We start from the raw sequence: 27,554 nt of genomic DNA, 5'->3' as shown, positions 1-27,554 counted from the left end.
GTCAGACTGAAAGGTTGGCCTTTATTCACCCCTAACAGCGACTATTCATCCCCGACTCTCCTTTCTGTTCACTGAAAGGGCTGAGTGGCCTCCTGTGCCACTGGAGGGCTCATCTGTGTGTAAATGATCTCGATGCTCGGTTGCATAGTTCATAACCACAGACCTTTCATCAGACACAGGGAGGTCCTCCACATCAACGGCTCTCCCTCTGTGAGTTTTGTCATGATTATGATGAGGAGGGGGGATTATGTCCAAGAGCTCTGATGGAGATGTTACCAACACTTAACAATCAGTGTCAGGCATACGAAAAGATTAAAATCCAATTTTAGCACTTTAAAATTATGTAAAGATGATTAAAAACCCTAACCCACAAGCAATTGAGCCATGAGTCATGATTCATTTACATTTTTTATTGAAGTTTACCAAACTCAGCATGGACCAAGGCACTCAAATGATTTTACTTTGCTGAAATAAAGATTGGTTTGTTCTGAGGATTTTGGCCTTATATACAACCTGCCAGTACTGGCCTACAACCAGAAAACAGTTTATGATAAATGAATCACAAATATCCAGTAAAATTACCATACAAAATGAATGGAATATGGGCTTGAATACAGTTAATTTTCCCCTTATTTTTTAACAGTAGGACTACAATCCAACACAAAAAGTCAACAATAACAATAAACATTAACCTTAAACATTTAAAGAGTACACAATGTTTTAAATATATTAAATGCTCTATTAGCAACAGGGTTGTTGTTGAGAAAATGTTAGCAAGACAGACGTAATAACCATTTACAACTGTGTACAAAATTAATGATGTTGTGATCTCTGATGTAACTACATTCTTTGTAATGCATTAAATGTCTCAAAACGTATATTAATTATCTCAGACCCAGAAGTGGAGATACTGATTTCTAACCTATTAGCTGTGGGCTGTTGGATGTCAGAAGCATTCTGAGAGAAACACACACATCCCAGTAGTTAGCTTTGTTACTGCTGTGTTCTTTTCACTGGTGTATGTATTTTGTTCATCTCATCTTATCCTGTAGCATCATTATATCCCAAGCAACAGTGATCACATAGATTTGTAGAAGGGCCACAGCCAGGATTTTAGAAACGATGCGGTCACTGTTACATGATAAAACATATGTGACACTGTGGTGCACAATTAATATCAAACATTTCACATGGGACATACATGGAAATCCATCAATATCGGATTTTCCTATGTGAGGTGATGATAACCATGTGCTTGAGATGAGAAATATATTCAACATGATAAATCCACATATTTATTTAAAGTATAATTATACAATATTAAAGGAGCTATATGTAAGTTTTTGCTATTGTTACAAAGCCGATCAATGTTAGCATTGATCGCTGCTTCAAAGCTACTTGCCAATGTAACAGTTCCTCGCAGCAGAAACTGAAGACGTATTATGCTCTATAGCTTGTAAACACAATGATGGCTGAAGCAGTTTAGCGGCCATCACCACCACTCGTACCTGGCAACAAGCCATGCTCAGCTAAAGTGAAAACTTACATAAGACACCTTTAAGTTTAGAAATACTGGAATCAGCTCAAGAACTAGCCACAATATGTTAGTTTTTAATTGTAGAGTGTGACCCTCCCCCCACACCCACATTGCTTAATCCCCCAAAACACCAAGGATATGACCCCAGTGTCATCAAAGGTACATATACAAATATTTTGTGTTCTGTGTTGTGCCAATGCATTTGGCCCATCCCTTATTGAGCTTTAAGGAGCTATTAGTCCCTGATTTGTAGCTACATATCTCAAAGTTCTTTTTGTTTCATAATGCTACTTCCATTTCAGATTGATAAGTATAATATGATTTCCCTTCTTATTCAGTTGAACATCTGAAATGGGGTAAAAAAGAAACCAGTGGGCCACGTTTTGTTTCCAAGCCCTGCCATCCCTTTTCAGTCCTCTTACAGTCTCTTAAAGTCACCCTAACACCACTTTACATCCACTCCAGACACACAGACGTAAACTGTAACCAGACAGATTCTTGAAGAAAGAATTATTCTACGGTATTGGACTGTGTTGCTGAACATCATTAGAAAATGAAGAAAATAACTTAAAAGTACATATCTAACTCTACAAATGTTACAGACCTCAACAAATGTACATTTATTTGACAGGAGGATGGAGTAATAAAAATAAAGATCACAGCTAGATCAACACTAGTGTGGGGAGGCAGGCGAGCCAGCCAGTTGCCGCTCAGAGTTCAGACTTGCGAAGCTAGGATGGGAGCATGGGCAGGAAATGGGTGGATGGGTGCCTTCGTCGAGCCTTGTGACCCCGCCTCGGCTTCCCACGCCCGTTAAGTGAAACAAACATCTGCCTGCCGCCATGCTTCCAACGCAGGGAGGCGTACGTGTTGTAGCCGTTCTCCTCAATGCGCTCCTTGAACTTGCAGCTCGGGTTGTACTTCACCTGTGATCAGAGGGAGATAGACATGAGATATTGAGGAGGTTATAACAGATGAGTGTACCGGCTCACGTGCTATAAGAGGCTAGTTTCCATGTATATTGTTACAGTACGATATTTTGCAGGTGTTCGTAGCTAAGGAGAGATTTTCCATGACAAATAATTTAGCTTACGTTTGTTTTTCTTAGTCCACAATGGAAATGTTCCGTCTAGAATCTATGAGTTGGTTTTCCTAAATGCAGCGCAGATACAGTAGCTGTGACATTTTGAGACAGTCTCTGAAACATCTTCCTCATCCTCATAATACTGTACAAAGCATAAAAAAAAAATGCCTTTCAAGAAACAATGTTTCGGTTACTCAGGATAATCCACAGACCTTCCAGTAAGGTTTATACTGTGACCCATTTGTAAAAGCTGACCACAGACAGAGACTGAAATATCTTCAGTAACTGGGATGTTGTTATTGGAAAAAAATATTTCACACACTTTATTGTGTTGGATTGGCCGAGGAAATCTGATATCCTAAAACTTTTAAAATTGGAGTGGCACCTGGAGCGTGCAAGGGACTCATGCGTGAGTAAGATTTGGTGAACTAACCCTTTAAGTTCTCAGATGTAGCAAAATATAACCACAAGAGATAGTGCTGCAGATAGTGCAGATTGTTATCACGCTGTCATAATGAGACACTCTCTGTGATAGCATCAGGATAGTGTGAGCTTAGCACGAATCACCTGCTCTTTTGATATGATGGGACAATGCAGAGGTAAGTAAAGGCCCAGATCTAAAGGTCTATTTCTGTCATATCTTCTGTGTTAGCTTGTTGGACACACTTGTCTTATCACTGCTGCCTGACTGATTGCTTGTCCCCGATTGCTCCTTTTTTCTAAGATCTAAATACATGAGCTAGACACCACACTTTTTACTCACCCACAAAGAGAGGTGATTACTTTTGAAAGCTTGCTGTGCAAAGCAACAATTGGCAGATGACACGCAGACCTTGAAAAGGGCCCAGCTGGCTCTTTGTCATTGCTGGTTGGGTTTCTTTTTTCTGTTCTATCTATTTTGACAGTGGAACAAGCATACTCAAACTGCAGGTATCATCAACCAGGGCCCAGGTGTACAGCCATGATTGATAGCAACTCTGAACCTTCTCTTGACGTTCCAGCAGAAGATTCCTGAGATTTCACTTCAGCAGAATCAAACATGTTTGGATAGGCACTCATTTAGGACCCCTATTCGTATGTACCTCCATCACCCTCCTCCCCTTCCCAGCCATTCCATCTTGACCTCCAGAAACAATGTTGCCAGGTTGTATACTCACCGATCCAAAGAGCGTGCCTTTCTTGGACATAGCTAAGTACAGCCCGGTGCTGACAGATTTGATGGCAACAACTCCCACACTGACAGATCGGATTTCCATCAGGCCTGGAAAATAAAAGAGAACAAGAGTCTGGGTTAGAAACATCAAGCTTTGGGAGTTCCCCATCAAAAGCCACTCTATCATTAGTGATTACAATACCACCATATGCTCTGGGGAGAGAGATCCCAAGACAAGAAAAAAAGGACACAGACAATGACCTGAGAGAGCTCACTTTTTTAGATCAACTGAGCATTTTGGTCAACAGGTGAAAGTCTGGCTATACTGGAAAAGCCAAAAAGTTATAATTATTGTGTTTAGTATCATTGCATAGTGTTGCAAATGTACCCCAATGTCCTGAACGATACAATAGAATATGTGCCACACACTTCTGTGGCAGACATGCGCAGTGTCTGAGCCTGCACATTGTCAGTCTGCCCTGCTACATGCATTCATAAAAGCCCCCTGACTCCAGATGTGACACTCCATCATGATGATACCCAGTTTTGTTTACTGGGGCACACAACGCCTGTGTCTGCTGGCCACTTAAACGGCCTCTCTCACTCACTTCACCCCGTCAAAAAGCTGGCAAGCTGGTGGGCTAATTGTTTCCTCTGGGCACTGATTGCAAACAAGTCCCATGTGGCTCTCTCTTGATCTGGTTTTTGTCTGCATACTAAAATGAAGGCACACACCCATTGTCATGGCTACGACAGGGAGATGTTTTGGAGATGACCTGAGGGCTTACCGCAGGCTCCTGAATAGAAACTAATTGCTAGAGATTTTTTTTCCTGGCTTGATTTGCCCACTTACACCTTCAAAAGCACCCTTATGTGGCCTGCTATCTGATAGCAGAGCACGGAATCTTCTTTTTACACCCCTGAAAGCCACATCTCTGCAGATAAAACATGTTATGCTGCTCCTCAAAGGCTTGGTACCGCTGGATATTTGTGAAAAAGGATTGTTGGATTTGCAAAGATGCTGTAAATGCAGCACCAGATCACGGGACTGGAGGGCATATTGACCCAAAGCTGTTAGGAAATGAAGGAGTGATAAAAGCTGTACCCAACTGACTAACCCCCGGCTGCTTCTGTACAAAGACAGATCTTGTACAGGGTAGAGACTGAGTTCCTGAATAGTTTTACTCTCTTTGCAGATTTTAAAGCTATTTGTTTTTGCAAATCCAAGATTTGTTTGGAAAGACAATTTAAATAATTTGTTATATTTTTGTTTTATCCAAGATAGGTTCATATGTTTTCATATGTCTCATCCTTCCACGTTTCATCGAAAATCTTTAATTTTGCATAATCCTACTGACAAACAAGAAACCTTGGTTGGTGGAGCTAGGTTACCACTCTCTGTTGAATAAATCCTATGACTGACAACTTGAGTGCAAGTTTGGGTTACAACAAGTACTTCAGTAAGGCTAGGTGGCCTTCGTCGCCATGGTTACAATAACAAAGACCGGTCATGCTTGGAGAATAACTTTGGTACGGATGACACCAACATAATAAATAATCTTATGGGGCACAAAGGCTATATCCATACTACTACATTCAATTTAAACTAAAACAAACTCTGGCCACATGAAAATGTTTGCTCTTTATCATTTATAATCCCTGTCTAAATGTATCAAGTGACCAATCACGCACAACGGGCATGTGCGTAAACAGGCAGCAGGCTGTCTACTCTACAGTTGGTTACTTATAGAAAATACTGTACTACAAAAAAAGAAACAACAATAGTGAAAAGAGGTTTTCTATTCTTGGACAAACAATGATGTGTAATTGTATGTAAGTAAGTTTAAGCAACTTTTTGCCTTCACTGCTAGTAGTTGAGCCATGACTGATAAGATCCAATAAGGAAGCGAATGTCATCCTTTACAAATGTCAGATTTTGCCTGTCCATACTAAAACGTTGCAGGAATTTTCCAACAAAAACAGGGCCTACAACATTTCCAAACCCTGTTTCAGGCTCTCGGAAAAACTCTGGAGCAGTGTGCACTGCATGTGTAAACCTGGCAAAGGAATGTGTATTAAAACTGAAAAGTCGTATAGTGTGTGTAGCCTAACTACTCACTCCTGGATGGCTGCTAATACCATCGTCCTTCTGTTGTCGGTCTCAAAGAGCACCAAAAACATAAAAACACACATCTGCTGCTCCCATCACTCTAAACAAGCAACTATCTCCAACTTTTTTTTTTTTTCTTCTTCAGAACATCACTGGTCGTGCTTACCAAGTGAGGTCATCTACTTTAGTCCCGGACACAAAGAGGTACAAAGAGTAAAAAGACAGGAAAGGTAAACAAACACAAACTCCTGTTGAGTGTCTTTCTTCTCTGACAGGAGCGTGTAAATGAAGCCCTCTCTCAGCTCACCACAGCTGCAGGGACGGGGGGGAATGGCTCAGTTGAGTCCACCTAGGTATCTAGCCCAGCTGCACCCCCATCATTCCTACGTTGCCTCTGATCCTCCGAGGAAACATTAACACTTTGATGGCAGTCTCCTCTTTATGAGCTGTGTTTACAAACACCGGGTGTGCTATGGTGGCACCTGGAGCGTGCAAGGGACTCATAAGCAATTAGCTGAGGCCCGGCTGGTGATTGGAGCGCTGCAAGGATTTATGGGGGATTAGTCCAGGCCTATGAAAACCGCTGGTGCCTGAAAGTGGTGCCAGCAGTAATTGCCTCTTTTTCTTTTTTTGCTGGTTCAAGTTCCAGGCACAGTAGGTGTGTTTGAAGCAACAGTTTGTCACATATGAGACATTACAAGTACCAAACCAATCCAAAACTTGGAGTTGTTAACATTTTGGAGTGAAAATTAGAGGCATCTTTTGTCCAATATCTGTAGCGACGGGTTTTCAGGTTTGTTGGTAATCATTTTGTTGAAGCACTTCAACTAAACTCCCCACGTCTTCCTTATGGCACATTAAATATTGTCCTTCCTCTCTTCAGGACTACCCTACATGTCACTGCATTCATACGTGGCGGTGGCGCAGCCAGCAGACACAAAGATCTGAGGACATAAACTGGGGATTTCACGTTGTCTACAGAAATCACTTGGGCTCTGGACGCTTGGCCACACATCTATAAAGACCAGTTAGATCCATATAACTCACAGTCCCCCTTTGAAAAGTCACTCCATTGTGTTCGAAGCCTGAGAAATCAGAGTGAGGCACTGCAAGCTATTAGAGGGTTTTCCTAACTGCTAAAATACAAAGGTCACTTTAGTGGAAGGAAGGCCTATATTGAGTTTGGCCTCCAGACTTGAAGAAGTGAAATTTAGTATTGATATAGTTCTATGGAACCTTTTACAACATTTAGTTTTTTAAAAGATGTCCAGGTATGTGGATGATTTAAAGAAAAATCCCACTATTTAAAGTTTAAGAATTGGTAAATCGTGTCTTTTTAGTTCCTTTAAAACTAATTTTGGTTTACATCGACAAATAGCCTTGTGTCTCTGAATGTGTATTTAAAATACTTTAAATATGCACCCTGGAAATACTCCAGCCTTTATTAACTTATTTTTTTTGACATATGATCTGTAAATGATCGATTAATTAATTGTTAGGAAATGAATCTATGCAGACTTTTTAGAACTACTATTTTAGTTGAAAAGCTGATTGTATTTACCAAAAAAATTAAGTGAGACTAAGAAAAGTTTAAATGATTTTCTCTTCAAAAAACTTTTCAAACCTTTTCAACAATATCATGATTAAATAGAACAGCGAGAAGCAATGGAGACAAATTGACTCTTTGTTCTTAAGTCGCATTGGAAACTAGAGGTCACCTCTTCACCGCATTCTGCAAAGCAAGTATCAACTGATGGCCCTATTGAGCTCATGAAAAAGGTGCTTTTGGCTTCCTACTTGCAATTGGCCAGATCTCTTAACCTTTGACATGTTTTGGCTGCGACTGTCAATAAGCTCAAGCTGCCATTACAAGCAAATCCCGCACTATACATGTCTAGTCAACTGTGGACTTGCTATTTATTTCCTCTCTATGGGATTTTTAAAGCATAGAAAAAGTCTTTTGCCCAGTCTTTTTTTTACTCTTTCTTTTCTTTCCGTCCCCCATTTTTTGGACGTTAGCCCATCGTCAGATCATTCAAGCCTTTTCTGACCTCGAAAAAAAAGGCAGAAAAGACAGAGAGAGACACTCTCACGGGGTTCCCTTTTATCAGACTTGGTATGGGGGAGGAGGAGGAGGGAGCCAGTACAGGGTGAAGGTGCTGGGTATAAGATGGGGGGTTGGGGTGGTGGTGGGAAGGCTGCCCCCCCCAATAAGTCTTTGTTACTCACCTGAGAGGTGAAGAGCTAGACAAGATCTTATTAATGACCAAGCATTTTCAATAGGGCTCTACAAAGTGTGGCAAAATGGTTCCTTCCATCACAGATTTAAAGCAGAAAAGGGTGAAAGACTGAGAAAAGGGAGTGAGAAAAAGAGATTTTCCTGCTCCTTTCCTCCTGTCTTCTTTTTGTTCCTTTTCCCAGGTCTTTAATTTCTTGGGTTGCCCCCTTGAGCAGCCCTCCATGGCTCAGTGCTCGACTAGAGCGGAGCCTGGGAATCTCGGAGTTCCCGCTGTGCTCCTGCTCTTGATTGACATACCTTTTCAATTATTTCACAGTTTGCTTGCAGTTTAAATGAAGAGGGCCCTGTTGTTTTTTTCCTTCTGCCCTCCTTTTCAAAATACAAGCTTTTCATGTTGGGTCTGGGCTGCCGGGCCTAATGGCTGTGACCAGCACCTTTGATCTGCCATGACCCCCTCGAAGGGTCTGGTACTGGGCGAAGCAGCCGCCTGTGTGTATCAGCATGGACAAAGGCTGCATCACTCACGTTTGCTTTAAACACCTTGAGAGATTACCATGAGAGCAGGCTCTAGTGGAGGCCTTCACAGGTCGTGTGATATGGAAACTTGTTAACCCTTGAACGTACAGTAAAATACCAACCAATCATTAGCAAGGATTATTTCCAGAGGGAAATGTAACCTGCGTACAATTTACATTTTCACCATAAAAGAAAAATATCCCTGCATATTTAAGCAACTTTGCAAAGCCACTGCCCGATGTTCATTGCTTTGTAAAATATGTATATTTACAAGAAAAAAATGTTATACTCTGCAAACAAATCAATAGAATGGAGGATACTCTCGCTGATTTCTTCCAGGTGGTGGATTTGCATGTTGATGCAGTGGAAGCAAGTCGTTCATTTAAAAATGGCTTCAAACACAACTTGCAATTGGATAAAACAGTTGCTTGTACAGCTTCATCCAGCATCCTCATCACTGCCTCTGAGTCCGACTAAAAGCCTGAATATACTTCAAGCAAAGTGCTGGATGAGTCATCTAACGGCGTCTGAAACCTTTCCGCAGAATTGTGGCTATTCGTCCATCAACTATAAGACTTCTCGAACGATAACATCTATTTAATACAGAAATAGGCATAGCCCTAACCCTAAGTAACTTACTATCACCCACAATTACATTAAATTGTTAGATGGCATCTAGTAGCCATAAAAATTAAGACAAATATGCATTAGCGGGAAGTTTTGGTGGATGGATTGATCAGCAAAACCCAGGACTTTCTCTCACAAGAAAACAGTGAGGAAGTCCCATTTGAAATCGACAGTTATTGACGTTTCTTCATGACTTGTCTTCAACCTTCTCTATGTGTTAGTTGTTGAAACAATGATGATGAAGGTCTTCTAACCTAAGGACATTATTTTATTTGAACCCAAACCATCCTTTTCTAAACTTAGACTCAGACTGGGGAGTCAGTGAGGTGCAGACAGGAGAAAGCTGTATGACCTGTAGTCAGTTTGAAGCATAGTGAGGACGGAACGTATCCAAAGCATTCACAACAAATGTATTAATTATGAATGAATTTGGACCAGATATAAGTTGTCATTTGATTTTTCAGTTGGATTTAAAAGTGGATGTACCTGTGGTTTGAAATACTTGCACCCAAAGAGATTTAAGCAATGATTGTACAAGCAATGATGAAATTCAAGCAATGACTCTTTGACTGCCCATAAAATGTTACCATGACCTTGATTTGGGGCAGAGGCCATTGTTTATGTCCCGACAACAAACTGTGAACGTGTCAGCATGTGATGTCTAATCAAAGGCAGAAGAGGTGTGTGAGCAAGAATCACTGCTTCTGTTTCAGTGGCTCTGAGGACACACAGGAAGCATAAAGTAACCACTGCTCTTGCAGTACTCTTGTTTAAAAAGTGCACTCCCTTTCCCAAATGATTTTCAACTGAGACTCTTTCAGTGAATCAAATTTGACTAAACATTGACCTAATTCTTTGTTTAAAAAAAAAATCCAAACGCTTCATCTCAACTCGTATATGACGGATGAATTAATGTTTGCTCAGGGGGCTCATATAGCAGGATCCTAGTATTTCCGATTTGTGGCACATGATACTGGGTCAGTGATGATCTCATTGGCTGATATGAAAGCTGATCTTCAATTTGCTGTGGAATATGACATTGCTGCTGAGAAGGAAAGAAATCATTTACAAATAACATGGTGGGCTGGACTTAAATTGTTAGCAGTGGAATAGTATTGTTAACTTCTCTCCCTTTTTAATTGCAGAAGATAAATTACATCTTTATCATGCAGTATCTGCTTTATCATGCAAAAAAATCAGGGCTCTGCTGAGATCATAGAAGATGACAAAAATATGTGAACACAAATCTTTACACAGACCAGAAATGATCTACATCCACTGCTCACATATATCTTTGACCTATATATTCAGTCCTTAACGCTCTTTACATTATTCCGAGCTAATCTTGAGTCTTTGTCTACTGGTACAGACGCAGGTCAGGCACACACAGATAGGACAAGCACAGATTATGGCTGAAACCAGAGGATTTACGGTGGAAGCACAAAAACATTAAAAAAAACACATCCAAAATGAGTGCAGTGGTAAATATGCCCCCCTGAAGAAGCATAACGTACCTAACTAATCAAACGTTTGATCCCTAGGAATACTGAAATGTGCTGAGCCCTCAGTGGCAGTTATTGTAAAATTGGTTATATCCAATACTGAGAGGGTTGTATCCATATTAATTGTGAAAATATAAAATAACCTGATTTATTTTTCTACTGTAAATTATTACAAAATCGTAGATGTGCTCACAGTGAAGTAAAGTTTACTATATATTCCTCTTTTCTTTTCCAGGTACATATCACACTTTGACTTGTGTGTGGCTCCTCTCCCAGCATGTAGTGGGTGCACGGGATTATATTACGTCTGCAGCCACACACAGCTGCCAGCCTTTCACATTTGAGTTGGGTACTTACCAGATTGATGATGGTGTATTATACATCTCAACATTATCAACCCAGTCAGCTGAATGCTTTTTCCTGATGCACACTAGTATTTGAAACCATTTATATTATGTTGAACACCCCACTGTACTGTACAGAAATAGTTCACCACAAACTGGTGATCATAGTGGAGCTTTTAGCAGCTATCGAGTCAGATATTTGTGGTTGGCAGAGACCGATAACAGAGCTATAAGGCAGAGAGAATATTGAACCAACATTTGCTAAGTGGCAAAATGTTTTATTTAAAGTGCTGAATAAGTAATAACCAACTATTTTCTAACAAGTTCTCTATATCAACTTAAAAGATGATGATATGTCAATGCAGTTTTGGCATCGTATGTTTTCTGTCCTAAGGGACCCAAAACAATCTGCTTAAGTTTACAGTAATTCTTCTTCTTTTGCCCCAAAAATGACAACACAATAGAGATTTGAACAATGCCCAATGCACATCTAAGAGTACTCGGTTACTTCAAGTTATTACTTATTGACATATGTTTACTATCAGTAAAAACACCAGAAACTATAAATTTGATCAATGACTTATCAAAGGACAAAGCTAAACATGAGTGGCAAGGCAACTGTCATGTTTGATCACTGAGTAGTTTACAGGTTAGTTCAAGTTCAGTGAAAAATCTGTCCAGCTGTGATGTTGCTAAAACCAAAAACATTACGAAACACTAAAGCTGCTTTCAGACATGCACTGAACTCATGTGAGAACACAAATGTCCAAGTCAGTTCCTCTTGACAATTTCTAGAGCATTTCCTGGCAGCCCCCGAGTAAAATGTCCTAAAAATGTCTGAGTAAGCCGATGCGGAAGATGCCAATGAAAATGTGAGTTTGGAAAAACAACAAGATTTGAGAGCTTTTGGTGACCAGGGCAGATGCCTGTGTTGATGTGCTGTTCACAAACATGTGATTTCTGAGGTTCTGGACATTTTAATGTTATTATAAACACATCTGACCCGCAAATGTCCAGACCCAGTTTTTCAGACATTTTGCGGACTTCATGTCTGAAAGGAAGACTTTGTCAAATACTGTAGAATGTGCATGTGGCAGTTCTCTACAGGCAGAAACTTCTGAGCATGAAGCACTTTTGGTCACACATGAGCGACGTCTGAACAGGTGTTTAACATCTGCTTCTGAAGGCTAAAACAGGACTGATTGGAGTGCCACAATGATTTTCTGCCCTATGTCTTGAAGGGACATTATAATTTAGGTCTTCTTTGATTGAATTACTTGTGCAAGGATGAGCCCATTTATAAGTAGTTGCATATCTTTATGTTCATCTCACATTGCAGGTTTATTATGCAGCTACATCAACACCTTGTCATGACCATTATCTGTGGCGGGAAGCAAGAAAACTGCTGACTATATTTGATTAAAACTCCAAATGCTACCACAGTTATGAAGCCTAGTTTTGCTTTTTAGCTTTTACGAGGTTTAAGGTCAATTTTAAATATTTTGGTTGACATCAGGGGAAGCTTCACTCTAAGGTAAAAACGTAAGGCCTTATTATTTTAGTTAAAGCTGATGGGAGGGTTTGTTTGTATATAACACATAAAGTCACTGTCCACAGTGTTTCATTCACATGCTGGTGAAATGATGACATTTATTTTTGTTTGAATAGGTGTGATCAGCCTCAAAATACACATTGTGATGACCTCATTGGTTTCTGGACAGCAACAAAATTTACAATGTCTTTAAAAGGGGCTGCACTAAGGCTACTGCGCGCGCGCGTGTGTGTGTGAGTGAGTGCGTGTGTACGTGTGCAGAGCAGCTGTCGGTCTATAGGCAGCGCCTCCCTCAATTCCTACACAAAGTGTACCTGTCTTTCATCCTGTCTCCCATCTGCTATCCTGCTTTTCACTGCCTCTCTGTACCTCACTTTTTCACTGTTTTAGTCTGGCTCTTTCCCTGGGTCACTCCATCACTCCCTCCCTTCTAGCCTGTCTGCACCAGGTCTCCGGACATGCATCATAGCTATTAATTTTCACTGGACTCAGATGATTTATTCATCCTCTAGCAGCTATGAGATGTGTCTGCTTCAAGCCCAGGAGAGCTGAACCGAACACACACACACACACACACACACGCACGCACACACACACACACACACACACACACACACACACACACACACACACACACGCAAACGCACACGCACACACACACACACACCAAGCTCACAGCCTACTGTTCTCAGCTCATCACCTACACATGTGCGCAGTTGTATCGTTGTAAATTGCAGAATTAAACTGCACAATAGCTGTTAGCAAGGACAACAGGGTGCGTTTTACAATAATAGCTGAGACCCAATCAGCACGCAGTTGTAAGTGTCTGTCATAATTTCCAAAAGTCTCAGTTTCTGCCCATCCAGACTAAAATGCATCCCTGAAGTTTTCAAACTGAATCAGGGCCAGCAGCGTTTCCAATCTTCGCCATTTTTGCGTCTCTAAAACTACAGAGTAGTGTGGACGGCAGGCGTATCTGTAGCAGAGTTGATGTGTTTTCAAAAGAAAACATAGTAATATGGATGTAGCCTCAGTAATGAACCTCAGTGTGATCATCCGCCACATGTTAGTCAAAGCAGCACGTCCAAGCCAACAGGCCAAGTAACTTGGCGCTGAGATCTTATTCTGTTCGTCAAATGAGCTCAGACCGTCTGGAAGTCTGAACAGTGTTTCTCTTGCCCAATTTAGCTCTGAATTCCTGGACAGTTAGGAATCCTTCGGCTCAACTTGTGCTGGCTTTGATCAAACACAATTTAAAAAGCACTTAATTTAAGTCACAGCAAAGGAAATAAGAAACAGGATTATTTTTGCCTTTTTTCTTTCTAGTGCTCTTGAACCTTTCACAGATCTAAACATGCTGTCACTTTCCAAATCGCTCTGTGTGCTGTCATTTAAATGTGACTGTACACAATGTCCTCTATACCTGAGGAAGTAGGACACATGAAAGACTGGTCTGCGTGTGCGTGTGTGTGTGTGTGTGTGTGTGTACATTTTCTCGCAGGTGGCCCACCCTGTCAAAAAAACAAGGAGGATGGATATAAAGCACAAGAAGAAAGGAGAGAAAAGACTGGCAGAGGGCAGGTCTTCCCTGCCCACATATCACTTGCTGTTCCCACATTCCATGGAAATCTCTGGAGGGATGACAGTGAAGATGAGACTGATAAGATTGTTTTGTTTCTGTCTTTTTTGAATATCACTCTATAGCCAATGATGAGGGCCTTTTGTACAGCAATGGTTTTGTTATATCTATTTTTATTATTATTGAGTTGTAGTAATATTAATTAGTATTATCAGTTATGGCCACACGCCTTTCTGCAAGACAAACAGCTTCATTATAGTGATTTAAGAAAATGTAAAATGTTTTACGCAGATCACTGTAAGAGGGAACATCTTGCATTATATCAAAGTGCAATATCACCTGCTGTATAATGTTCTCGCCTCCAACTCCATGACTCATTCGTCTCCTTGAACAAAGTCATAGACTTCTTTGCTTTGGCGTCAAACCTCAGGTCAAACCATTCCCTCTTCAGTATCGGGGATATCAATCTCTTTATTATTGAATGGGTAAAACATCATCCATGAATACCTACAGTACCGTAGCACAAATTACAAAAAGGAGTCTGGAAACAATTTGAAGTGCACTCCAGACTTGTGCGCAGGCTGGTTTTCAGGCCGTTCCCCTTGCCTGCCAGACTGAGCCACTAAGGGAGGTGTAAAGCAGAGACAATCTACCTCTCTACAAGCCCAGGCCCTGTTTTTTGGAGCCTGTGAACAAGCCACATGGTGGTGATCTGCTGAAAGCTGACTCCCACACTCCCTCGGCCCCAGCCCCGGCCGCAAGGGGTGACATTCTCTCACACACAATCCAGAGGCTGGTCCTCTTTCAGGACTCGCACTCGGCCCTGTTACCCCCACCCTTTCATATGGTGCTGCTGGGAGAAGTACTCCAGGGATTAGCCCAGTCAGGTCTTTCAAAGGCCATTAGAGCAAATTACAGGTATCCTGTTACCAGTGCGCTGGGACAGGCCAGGTGAGGGGCGCAGAGGCCAGGCGGGAGAGCAGGGGTCAGCTTGGGACAAAAAGACAAGGCCACCCTGGGCCCCACTCTATCGGAGTGTCTCCCTGGCTCCACGAACTGGTAGACCTGCATCTATGAATGGCTCACTTGATGGGACCTCAGAGACATTGTCTCACCAACGTAACTTTAGCCTTTTTTTCTTAGTGCCCCCCCCACCCCCAGACCTCACTCTCCCCACCCTGGTTTTTCTTGTATTTCGATTGATGTGGGCATGACTTCGACCAGATAAATGATCACACAGCCTTTAAAATCTGAGGGTTAGACTGTAATGCACCACCTCTCCACCATTGCTTGACTAAAATGCTGCAAACACATCATGTCCTGGCTGCAGCATGCGCCGCACAAAAAGACCTGCCTCAGGTCAAAGATTATTTGAATCGCATTAACTATTTCTACTTCAGACCAAATTCAAACTGTAATGGCAACCACACAGCCATTAATGTGTTCTGTCAATGAATCACTATGCTGCAGGCTTCATGAGTTTGATGCTGCTGATAAAGCCATGGAGATGGCCACAGGGAGTTCCGCATCCTGCCATTTTCTCTGGACTACACACACACTCTCGCCTGCACAAACATGCCTCTTGGCCACACAGACACACACACACGCCTCACCCTATACCAACTGGTGGATGGCAATCTAGTAGAGGAGCTGCGGAAGTGTTTCATTAGCCAATTACCGCTGGAAGATAAAGCCCGCGTTCCCACAGTTGGCGAGGCCGGGGGTCAAATGTGACCAATTACCCTCCATCCCCTCACAGGACAGATTAGTTTGTCTGATTTATCCCCAGACAGGCTGACCCAATACTCCAGAATCCCCATCCACATCTGGATACACGTGTGTGTGTGTGTGTGTGTGTGTGTGTGTGTGTGTGTGTGTGTGTGTGTGTGTGTGTGTGTGTGTGTGTGTGTGTGTGTGTGTGTGTGTGTGTGTGTGTGTGTGTGTGTGTGTGTGTGTGTGTGTCTGAGCAATACCGATTCAAACACTATGCTTATATAGCCAATTAAACTTTAATAATGACACCAACAGGGACTAAATAGGAGTAGAAAGTAATTTTTCGGGAGAGACAATGACAAAGCAGAGAAAAAACTCCCACTGTTAGTGGTCAAAGAGCAGCACTGAAATGTCTTCTACCACAAACCCCACCGAACAGTAATCTGCATTTGCTGTCATTATGCATTCAATGGTAGTTTTACCTCTGAACACAGATTTCCTTGGACATGCTAAGCTGTGATTGTATGAAATGGAACATCAATCAGTTCATTAAGGACCTCCAGGATGCTGAATCAGAGGCCCTCTGTTGATCAAACCCCAAAACTTACAAGCGTGGTGGGGGCAAAGGTATAGAGCATGCTCTGAGGCAGTAGGGGGGCGGTGGGGTGGAGGGCTGCTGTAGGGGGGCCATGGGATAGCAGAGGTGAAAAAGGTTAACGAAGGCAGTGTGGAGCCTGCCTGCTCGTCTGCGCCTGTGTGGCACTGAGGGGCCGCAATCCTACAGACCAAGAGGCCTTTTTCTTTAATCAAGGAGCTAGAGCGGGGAGGGCAAACTGCCTCCAAATCATCCATCACATCCGTAACAAGCGCACGGCGAGCTATCAAAGGCTTCACAGATAGTTACGAGCAGATCTGCCCACTGAGAGCTTTTGTGACTCACGGCTTCTGCAGTTTCCTGCACTTTGGTACCCTGGGAGACAGACATATGAGGGTGTGAAGGCTGGTAATACATTTCAAAGAGAATCATTCACTGCATAGACTTAGCTTGTTTAGCTACATTATTGTAAATATTCAATGTCAAGTTAAAAGTAACATAATGGCAAGTTTCCGACTCCTAAACAGTGTTCAATATTGATATATGAATACTCAGCAATAGATCAATATCCATGTTGTAATTACAATCAATTATATCCATGCCCATGATAGGCATCATTGGTTTGTAGATATAAAAAGATATTCATTAAACAGACTTGTATTATAAAATAGACATGAGGATTGAAAGAAGTGGGCGTTTGGGACTCAGGTCCAATCCAATGAAAGACACTGTCCAATTTACTGTGGGACATGAAAGGGATCCTACTTGAGCCATTCTAGGGAATAAAATACCTCAGCCTATACTTTATTGGTCTTTACCTTTTTTTCCTCATCCCCTTCTTTCCCACCTTCATCATCTAACCAATATGACATGAGCGCAAAATCAGCTTTGCCCTGATTGGCTGCTGTATGCGCTGTCAGTTGTATGATTTCTTATTAATCATGTCAGTGTTTTAACCTTTTGTGAACACCATTGAAATTAATAATTCACTGTTATTTATGTGTATTTTTGTGTTTATGAAGCACGCTGAACCAGTCCCTTTATTTTAGAGAGTGGTACTAAGTTTAAGTGTGTGGATGTGAGGCTCAGGTGTGCAGCGAGGTTCCGGTGAGTGAGCACCAGGACACAGAATATTCTCTGTGGTCTGAGCTTGCCCCATATCTACATTATTAAAATGAGATGGGCTTACGGGGAGGTGACAGAAGGCACAAGAGTGAAATCAGGGCCATGTCAGAGCTGTCACTTGCTCCACTGGTCAAAGGGGCCTGACCCCAACCCTATCCACTGCAGGGGAGGAGAGGGAGAAATGGAGACAGCAGAAGGGAGAGAGATGGTGAGGTGTAGAAAGGTGTGGACAAAAAAACAAAAAAAGGAGAGAGTTGGTCGTGAAAGTTATGTGCATACAGATAGAAATGGCCACAGAGAGAGCACCAGGATTTTCACATTAGCATTTCACATTCAGCATCCATCTGTGCAAAACTGTGGCCTGATGTATGGTGGAAACCTGGCGCTCCATGCAGTTGGTTGTTTTATATGCTTGCTTGGTTGTGGATGACTACAGGCTGCAGAGAAACTTTCAGTACGAGAAGTGCAACGTTATCATTATAGCTGCTTTCAGACATGCATCGGAGTCAAGAAAGTTTCCTGAAATTTTCCAGAGGTGCCGTATGTGAGAACGCAAATGTACGAGTCAGTGGCTCCAGACATTTTGTGGAACTTTTCCTGCCAGCACCTTAATAAAATGTCAGGAAAATGTCAAAGTGAGCCCATATGAGAAACAACAAGTTGATGACATTTAATGACATGAAACCAAAAGGTGTCATACACGTAGAAGATGTAGACGAAGATCAATGAGATTGAAGAGTTTTTGGCGACAAGATATATGCCTTTATCGATGTGCGTTAAACAAAAACACGTGATTGCCAAAGGGAAATGTATACGTTATGTCCTGCCTCCTGCCTCCTGCATGCTCTACCCAGGCACCACCCCTCACCAGAATGTTCCAGATATTTCCCTGTTATTAGGAACACATCTGACCTGGAAATCTCCTGCCACATTCTTCTTATTTAAAAGGCAAACTTCTGAAATTGTTGCTAATGTTTCATTGAAAAAAAATAGATGTTCAGTTAAATCATATCCAGGGAAAATGCCATAGATGAAGATAGATGTCCACTTTCTCAATCTCGGAGTAATCAAACTAGCTAAGATGAAATGTGTAGTAGTTGTTCAGCAGAAAGTAGCCTCCATTCTGGACAATTAAAGGTTCCTGTGTCTATATATGACTGTTACATGGTTTGGACTGTACTGCCTCAACTATATCACTGCAACACTTTTGCCACCCTCTGTGTCCTAATGAGGAGCATGACTTTCCAGACAGGGAAAAACACCCGTGTGCACAAAAGCTTGCACATGTCCGTGTGCATGTAAACACACACTCACACAAATGTATCTGCATCCAGTGCAAGGTAAGGTCTGGTTCGTATTAGCCATTAGGGAACGGAAAAGCACATCTTTTTCAGTTTAGGGTCCACTTCATGCTCCCACAGTGGCACAAGTATAAACACAGGCACATGCATTCTAAAAGTACACACACATTCAAAGTGCCTTGACACGATACTCACATCCTACTCGCGTTCGTTTAGCAAAATGGCCTCACAGATAAAAAGCAGGTACGGGTGGATGTGTGTAATGCAGTTCAGAGAAGACGCTGTGTATAGTCTCAGCCTGTTGTTATGCATGGACCTGCACTGGAGTTGCTGTTTTTAGACACATTTGCATTAATTATCCGACTTCTACTCTCAGGAAGCGCATTTGCAACAGTTATTTAGTCCAGATAACTTCCCCCGCTTCAGACTTCAAGGCACAGGCAAACTTCAACATAGATGGTTTTAATCTAATGGAAATAAATAACACAGATTATTTGTTTGCTCTCTGTCAAATATCATCAAAGTTCAAAATGTAATCCAAAATTAAGTTCTCATTTCAATTTTTTACTTTCAGATCAAGTTCTAGTCCAAGGTAGGTGTACCCTATTTCCACACAGTGGTCCATATGGTTTGCATGCTGCGACATATATGTACAAGGAGGTGCATGGCCCGTATTCAGTAGGTGATTTGTTATTGTTCAACCAGGGTGGATCGTCCTGGCGTCCATATGTAAAGCTCTCGTGTATATTACTCAGAGGTGTATCTCCAGATGATTCACTTTTAGACCTGATTCATTGGGGGTGGGGGTGTGAGGGGCGACACCCTTGCAGTAAGTACTTGTTGCGATAACACAGACAGCGAAAGCGGAAGCACCCAAGTTTATGTAGAACCCTTCCTGTCTGCTGAACATGGTAAATGATTTATGGAGTGATAAGAGGGAGTACATTTGACACGTCATTGAAGGGGAATGTTTTTTGATCATTTTGGTTTAAAGGGAATGGCACTCCTGTGCAGTATCTGACTTGAGTGTGATTAGTTGCAAATATGTCACATCCAGAGGTGTGTCATGATTCAACATATTTTGAGTGTGTTGCACAAAGCCAGGACCTGTTGTAATGCAGAAGCTGTTTATGACTTGATTGCTCGACATCAAGTCAATATTTAGCCACGCAAACTGATGGGCAGGTTGAGGTGTTTGTGACTGGGTGTGATTGAGGGATTGAAGTCTGCTGAAAGTTCAGGGAGCTCCCATGCATGCGCTCCTGTGGCTATATAACTTCACAGGAAAAAAAGGGTGGAGAGCCCCAGATTTACCAGAATGTCACCTAAGAGAAAGACTGAGGCACCTGATTTTACTGCCTCTTATTGCTCTCTTTATGATCTGGACAGGGAGGGATATCTGCCTCGTGGGCAACAGGTGCATTACATTCCTGCTATTATTGCTTCCTAGTCCCTGGCTCCTTGTGAGTTCAGGTTAAATTTGAACACCTTTAAACTCTTGTAGCTGTTGTCAGTGAGCCGTAGCTGTATTTAAGGATGCCAAGTTGTTTCTTTTTTCCCCATCTACCGCAGGGGTTCTCCCTCAGTTTCTTTATTCCTGGGCCAGTGGTTAAACGCTGTCCAAGACATGATGTCTGGCTCAGTCTTAGCAGGGAGGTGAGAGGCTTTATTGGAAGGGTCGAAATAAAACCATTAATCTGTCTTGGTCTAGCTGAGGTTGAGGCGAGACCTGTCTCCCAGTACTCAATGTGCTGGTTATGTCAGTGCAAATATGTGCGTGTGTGTGTGTGTGTGTATGTGCATGAGTAGTGAGTGGTGGCTGCTCCTCTGTGAGTATTTCCTTTGGCGAATGATGTTAAACATGTGTTGCTTCATGAGTAAGACTAGCTGGCCGACTGCTCCCACCTGATCTAACTAATACTCATTTTACACCTTTCACAAAAAAAACATTCACAGTATTAACGGCACTAATATGTTCTCACTTGGGAAAAGGCCAAACTCTTCACTCCCATTTCAAAAAGTCTGCATTTGGCTGTGACCCTTCAGTATTGCTTTACCCTACTGTAATTTATTCTGACTCATTACAATGGTGTAAAAAGCACCTAAATCATTGAGGGAGTAGTTTTTGGATGGCAGCTGATCTACTACAGTCTGCTCACTGGAAAGAATATGAACAAGTATAATGGTTATTTTTTCTGGACCAAATAATGTTTAAAGAGTCAAACCTCAATCGTTCTGTATTACACTGTAATCGCTCTTTCATGTTAACACTCTTTCCTCCAAGAATTTCAGAATCAATTTGTTTTACGAGCTTTTTTAAAAACACCAAGGCAAACATCTTCTATCAATGACTCTAATGTTCAAGGAGCTGATTACTGGCACCACGAAGGCCTCTCCTTTGTGTCCCCTTGTCCAGAATTATGAAGGAATCGGCTGATGTTGCCAAAGTCGGACTCTATAAACCTACTGATGAACCCAGTAAATCTCCGAGAGGAGCCGCAGACAGTCTGCTAAAGGCTGTTAGCTACTAATTGCTACATTTCCAGAGCCCATTCATGATAGGCCATCAAACCCCGGTGGCAGAGACCAGTGATACCGGGCTAATTAGTGTGACACCGACACTCTTGTCCTGCAATGTTCCCAGGACAGGGATGGTTTGTGCATTTGTGAAGGATTTAACATGCACGTTCACCATCTGTGCGTGTGCCAGAGATGATTTATTTAGCTTTCAGCCTCTTCACACCAGGAACAGCTGGCAAAGGGTCGATTCTCAAGTGTCTCCCATCGGCTGAGTTCATGCACTGTCTCTATTGGAGTAGAATAATAAATGCATGATTCGTGGGATTGTACCCTCCCGTTGGCATCCAAAATGTCCACGGATCCCCTCACAGTTGAGACAACCCAGAGGAAACCTTACATAATGCCTAATGAGCAACGGGAAACGCTCCAGCACTCCTCTAGCCTTTAATTTCCACCTCAATACTGAGCAGAGCACGCCCAAGTCCTTCTCCTAGCCTCATTAACATGTGTATTCTCCCGATTCAAAACACCAAAGCACTTCCTTCAGCCAGGTGCTTCCCTCTGTAGCCCCTCCAGCCCCGGTGCTGTTGATCCAGTCACACATCCCCATGTAAGCGCGAGCAAAAGTGAGTCATGGTGAGGATGTAGGAAGGCCAGGATAGAATAAACTTTCACAGACCTTTAAAATGGCAGAACAGACATTTTGTAATGTCTGTCGTTTTAGCATGTGGACGCCATCGACAAAACATCTGACCTGACGCTTGATCAAAAAGCTGTTTAATTTCACAAAAATTACACAATGTGCCTCCAATTATATAAAGTTGAATATTGTTAGGCTCAATGACAAAGTAGAATACGGGTTTAGCATAACCCAACTATGTATTATATATATTTCTCTGTGTGTGCATAGTATTACATGCATATACAAAAGATTAGCAGTTAACTTTAATATCTAATTTTAAAGCCTAACTGTTATTTTTGGAAGTTACAGCATGTGACGCACTTTTTTTGTACTGCTAATTACTTTCAATTACAGCCCAATAAATGTCTCCTAGCAACGGGTTTACATGTTTTTTATTTCTTTTCTAGATCAGACATTCATTTATTTTTAATTGGTGCCTCTCGATTTAGTGAATCATTCATTTAAAAATAGCTACAAGTTGCTTAGAATCTCGGAGGGACTATAATTCTTTTGCATATATTTTTTTATTGTTTTATATTGCCTATTTTTTTCCAGTGTAACTTATAACAGGCATCATGAGATTTGAGGATGACAGTTTTTGCACAATGACAGTAAAGTTATTCAATCTTTAATCAACTGGTGCAACCCAGTCCTAGCATTTACACAAAATTATGTTTTTGTACATTTGGTAAATTGTCAGCAACCATCCATATGTGATTGCGGATTTGTTATTTATCTTTATTTTACCGCCGTATAAACAGATGCTCATCACTGCCTCTGATGTCAGACTGGTCAAACCTTGGACTTAGTCATCTGTCTGCAGTTTCCCCTTTCTACAACACGTTTGAATCATTTCCACAACACACATTTCTATTTCTATGGGGTGGAAGATTTTCTTCCCGTGGGTCTCATCCAAGTTAAATACGCTCATGAACTTGGTAAACTCTCACATCAAACAGCGAGATGTTGGACACCGAGGGACATTTGGTAAACGCAGCACGCCCTGGCTGCGAGAGTTGTGTGGTTGCAGGGGCAGAATAGGGCAGGTCTGGTTTCAGTGACTTCTGCGATTATAGCCGGTTTGGTGAGGTGACCTTATTTCCTACAAGGATGAATGGGCTGTCACTACCTGGAGACCGCACAAGCGTTTGATGCCTTAAGCCGCACACACCCAAAATTTAACAGTCCATCGTTTAAAATGAGAGAAAATATATGCAGGGTGGTGATCCAAAAACAGACACTAAATTGTGGCAGAAATAGAAATTAGGCTTCTAATTAAAGCCTAAAAAATACAATCACTTTACACATAATAATTGAATTTGAATTAAGTGACTGCACTCTCTCACAGTTGTATGATTCGCTGTTGTTATTGATTGTGAGCGTGTTGCTGGGTGTGGCTGCGCAGCTGTTGTGGTGTAGAAATGTCCAATTAGCAGGCTATGACTGATGACCCAGGCCAGGATATGATGCATACCTGCCTCCCGAGCTTTTGTAAACACTTGGATGTGTTTTTCCTTTCGATCATGCGCTGCTTTGCCGTAGGTCAAAAAGGAAAAACATGTCAATGCCCTCGCCTTCCATCTGTCAAACTACTGTACTTTGTCTCTCGTTGCGGGTAGGTCAAGTTATTTTTAGCAACTTGGCTAATCAGGTGGATAGTAATCATAGGTGAATCTATCTTGGTTTCAGAGGCTGTAGTCAGTTTAATCTAACATATCGGATTTCTATCTTAATAGTTTGATTAAAAAATGCTTAGCTGTAAAAGTGTGATACACGTGTATGCTTGATTCTGATAAGGAACAGATACCTGAGCCTGATATTTTTTCAGAGCACTTTGGATATGTAACTGATATTAAGTCTATCCTCACTGCTGCAACTGATAGTTTAGAATTTCAGCACCCTGCAAATTGTATCTCTTTTTGGTCCTTTTGAATGACTCCTTTACAATATTGCTTCATGTCATTCTAAAATCCTTGTGAGTTGCTCTGCAAGTCCGATAAACAAAAGAGCACTTATTCTCTCATTCTCCGTCTCCCTTTCGACTCTGGCCAGCTCTCTCATCCCTCTAAAACAGCCTTTGTCCCTCTCGCCTCTTCCCTCAGCTGTTCCATGCCCCTGCTCCACTGGGATTGATACAATATTTTCCAACCTCAATTAGCCGAGAGCCTGTTGACTAATTCCAACTGTTTTTACACCTGAGAGGGAGCTGGGAGTCGGTGCTGGAAAAACTGAGTGGGGTGGAGGTGAAGGGCTGGAGCCTGGGTGTAGCAGGCAGAGCTGTCGGGGTAATATAGCTGTGTCGACAAGAGCGTAAGGGCAACACAGAGGACAGAGGAGGGGTCGGCCAGACTGCTGGGAAGCTGCAGTCAGGCTGCAGGAGGACAGTCCTGAGCTGACAGCTACAGACTCCAAGCAATCAAGCCTGATACAAGCACATGTCTTCAATGTTTGCATTTGCATTGTGCCGTTTCATACTTTTATACAACAGATAGAACATGTATTGATTGAATCTTAAGGAGAAATGCATCCTCTTTCCTGTGTAAGAGGAATCTGTGCCACCGCTCTTGTCATTAAATATGTAGCACTTCCTGCTTGTCCAGCATGGCCACTATATCGGTATCAAGAAAGCATCTGGGTATTTGATGGAAGTAATGGTAGCCCCACTCAGAAATAGGACAAGACCTCAAAATGGCCTTTAAACCAGATCACTCCCATTGTGAGACGCAACCGCAGACTTACCACGAGGACCGTTTTGTTCAATTCAAGGCAAAGCCTATACATGACCGCTGGTCTGGCAGCGCGCTCAGCTCAGGGTGCAGGTACACACCCTCGCTCTGTGTGAGCGCTGAAAGAATCGTTTTTTCCATTGAAGGAAATGAGAGGATGATGGCTAAAGTGTATGAGGACATTATGTTTAAGGGGACTGTACTTTTTCAAAGAGTGCAGCTCCAATCACCAAAGCATAAATGACATTAATATGGCAAGAAAAGGCATCTCACATCAATGCCCAGACATCAATTTGGCTGCTGTCCTTGAACACTTGTTTAAATTTAAACTCCCTCATGTTTCCAAATTGCTACCAGTCTTCCAGCATGACTTTTAAAGTGTCAAGTTTATTTGAGAGAAATATTTTATTATGGTAGGTGACACATTACAACTAACATGGGAGAATAATGTCTGAACTGGGAGACGCCCACAGGACAAAATTTAACACAGTAATAATTCATCTGAAGTTGACTTCCTACCGGTGTGTGTGTGTGTGGTTTTAAAAGATTCTGCCAGGTGACTAATCCTGACAGGTTAACAGATGTCATCCAGTCTGCAGCTCTAGCTTGATGAAACTGTGGCATCAGACTGGACACTGGACGCAGCAGCTGTTCCTGCCCACCAGTAGCCGTATGGAAAAATCTGACTCACCCGCTTGGGTAAAAAAGCATTAATGACCAAATACATAAATATTACAGTCAAAGGCATAAATGTCTCTGAGGGCTATCCAGTCCGTCAGTCACCCAGTGACTAATGGAGAGGGAGGTCAGATCGTGACCACAGTCGGTTCCTCTGACCTGGTCAAGGATCAACCGTGGACAGACACACCCAAGAAGCTTATACCATTAGAATAACCTGGGTCTATGTGGATGTGCATGTTGCACACAAGAGTTCAACAAATGTACTGTCTGAGCAGGTGCTAAGAAGCAAGATGTGGGGTGCAAGAGAGACAGCAGACTCTGAGAATGTGAGCATAAGTGTCAGGAAAATGTGACGGCAAATGATTGTCAGTAAAGTGCACATACACCAATCCAAAATCACTGCTATAGACCAAAGCTGTTACCTTTTCACACACGCATGGTCATACATGCACGTACACGGAATAAGCGCTTTCTTAGTTTATATCCGACTTCAAAACTGCCGTCTCATCACAGAACACATGAATCCATGTTTGCATTTGTTTTTAGAATGTGTTTCCGTTTACACCTGCTACTTACACGATGCATTTCCATCACAGTTTTGACAAGTTAATCCTCAGTGAAACTCAAGCTTTTTTTCCCCGTCACCAGTTAACATCGCCAACTGATGCTGAATGTCTTTCCTCAAGTCAGCTTTCTTGTAAACTCAGTGCCGGCTGTCCCATGAGGAGCCTAAATCCACACAAGTGTATTCCCTTCTTACCTAGCAACGCTGCTCTAAACACAACACAAATAGCTCGGTGGTGATATAACCTCAGGATATCCCTATGAACTGCTATAAAAGTGAAAAGATAAGCAAGTCCAGCTATAACAGTAAAAGTGGGAACGTCATCTCTGACACTCAACACACGTGTGACACACAGAATGCACTCAGGCTGTGCCAGCTACTTACTGTCTGCGTAGTTTTTCCGCCGAGTGCCGTCCACCTTGCCTGTTTTGTCAATGCACAGAAAGAACTTGTTAGCAGAGTAAAGCCGCCGTAGTCGGACATCGCCCTCTAGGTGATTGTAACTGCGAGTGTGCCTTTCCAATGTCCATGAACAGTTGATGCCACTTGTGAGAACCTGTAGGGATTCATGCCCTACCCCGGGAGGACAGGCCCCTGTGGCAGTGCCAGCGGTGACCAGGAGCAGAGTGAAGCATGCCAAGCAAAGGGAGGCTGCACTGGGTAGGGGGAGAAGTCGCCTGGCGGAGGCTGCAGCAGTGGTGGTGCCAAGGGTAGGTTCAGGACAGAGATGGGCTACGGACGGCGTCCATCTGCACATGGTGGGTCAGACTCCCAAGGTGCACCTTGTGCAAGCTGTAGGCATGCTGATGATCAGGAGAGGTCCCGGTGGAGGGATGACAAGAGGGTGGGAGTCCTGAAGGGAGGGGGAAATTGCACGCTCTCCGCAGACCCTCTGGATGGCACCAACAACCAGTGTCCACTCCGTGCTGACAGCAGGCCTCCCTACAGAAACAAGCTCTTTTCTCCAGTTGTCATCTTTAGTCCTGTTTGTCTGTTTGTCCACTTCTTTCAGAAAGTGTTGTAATTCAATGAATCCACCTTTAAAAGTTCCTCTTTAATCCTGCTCCTCGTCTCTCAGTTTGTCTTCCTTCCTTCTTCTTTGCTGGTCCCCAGATAAAAAGTCCTGGGCTGTTTGAGGATGCTCACGTGTGTGAGTATTTGTGTCTGTGTGTTTGTGTGTGTGTGTGCGTGTGTGTGTGTGTGTGTGTGCACCTCGCAGTGCTCTGCTCTTTCCAGCTGGATAGTAACAAGGTGCCTGTCTGAGCTGCTGGCCCGCGGTTGAATGAGCGTTGGTGACTGACTCTATGTGAGTGTGTATGTGTGTGTGTTTGTGTGTGCGTGAGTGTGTGATACTGGGAGAGAAGAGGGAAAGAGAGGGAGTGAGTAAGTGAGTGAGTATGGGA

The 27,554-nt window shown here is 42.5% G+C and overlaps 1 protein-coding gene across 1 annotated transcript; it reads right to left on the bottom strand.

Annotated features, from left to right (window-relative positions):
* Positions 1 to 398: 398 nt before the first annotated feature.
* On the bottom strand, positions 399 to 27,554 carry fgf22 (fibroblast growth factor 22). Its single transcript, XM_034583851.1, has 3 exons — positions 26,536 to 27,554; positions 3,779 to 3,882; positions 399 to 2,463 (listed from the first exon to the last, which is right to left on the bottom strand). Exons 1-3 carry the CDS (start codon positions 26,906 to 26,908, stop codon positions 2,269 to 2,271), a joined length of 672 nt encoding a protein of 223 aa, XP_034439742.1. The 5' UTR covers positions 26,909 to 27,554; the 3' UTR covers positions 399 to 2,268.

The sequence above is a fragment of the Hippoglossus hippoglossus genome, chromosome 4 (genome assembly GCF_009819705.1).
Source record: "Hippoglossus hippoglossus isolate fHipHip1 chromosome 4, fHipHip1.pri, whole genome shotgun sequence".
NCBI lineage: Eukaryota > Metazoa > Chordata > Actinopteri > Pleuronectiformes > Pleuronectidae > Hippoglossus > Hippoglossus hippoglossus.
The sequence above is the reverse complement of the archived record's forward strand: the minus strand, read 5'-3'. Positions and strand labels throughout refer to the sequence as shown.

Excerpts from the sequence above, each read along its gene's own strand:
- fgf22 (XM_034583851.1), bottom strand. The coding sequence starts at position 26,908 with ATGTGCAGATGGACGCCGTCCGTAGCCCATCTCTGTCCTGAACCTACC. Across the intron at positions 3,883-26,535 it reads GCGGAAAAACTACGCAGACA|GCCTGATGGAAATCCGATCT; the intron begins GTAAGTAGCTGG and ends TTTATTTTCCAG. Across the intron at positions 2,464-3,778 it reads AAGGCACGCTCTTTGGATCG|GTGAAGTACAACCCGAGCTG; the intron begins GTGAGTATACAA and ends CTCTGATCACAG.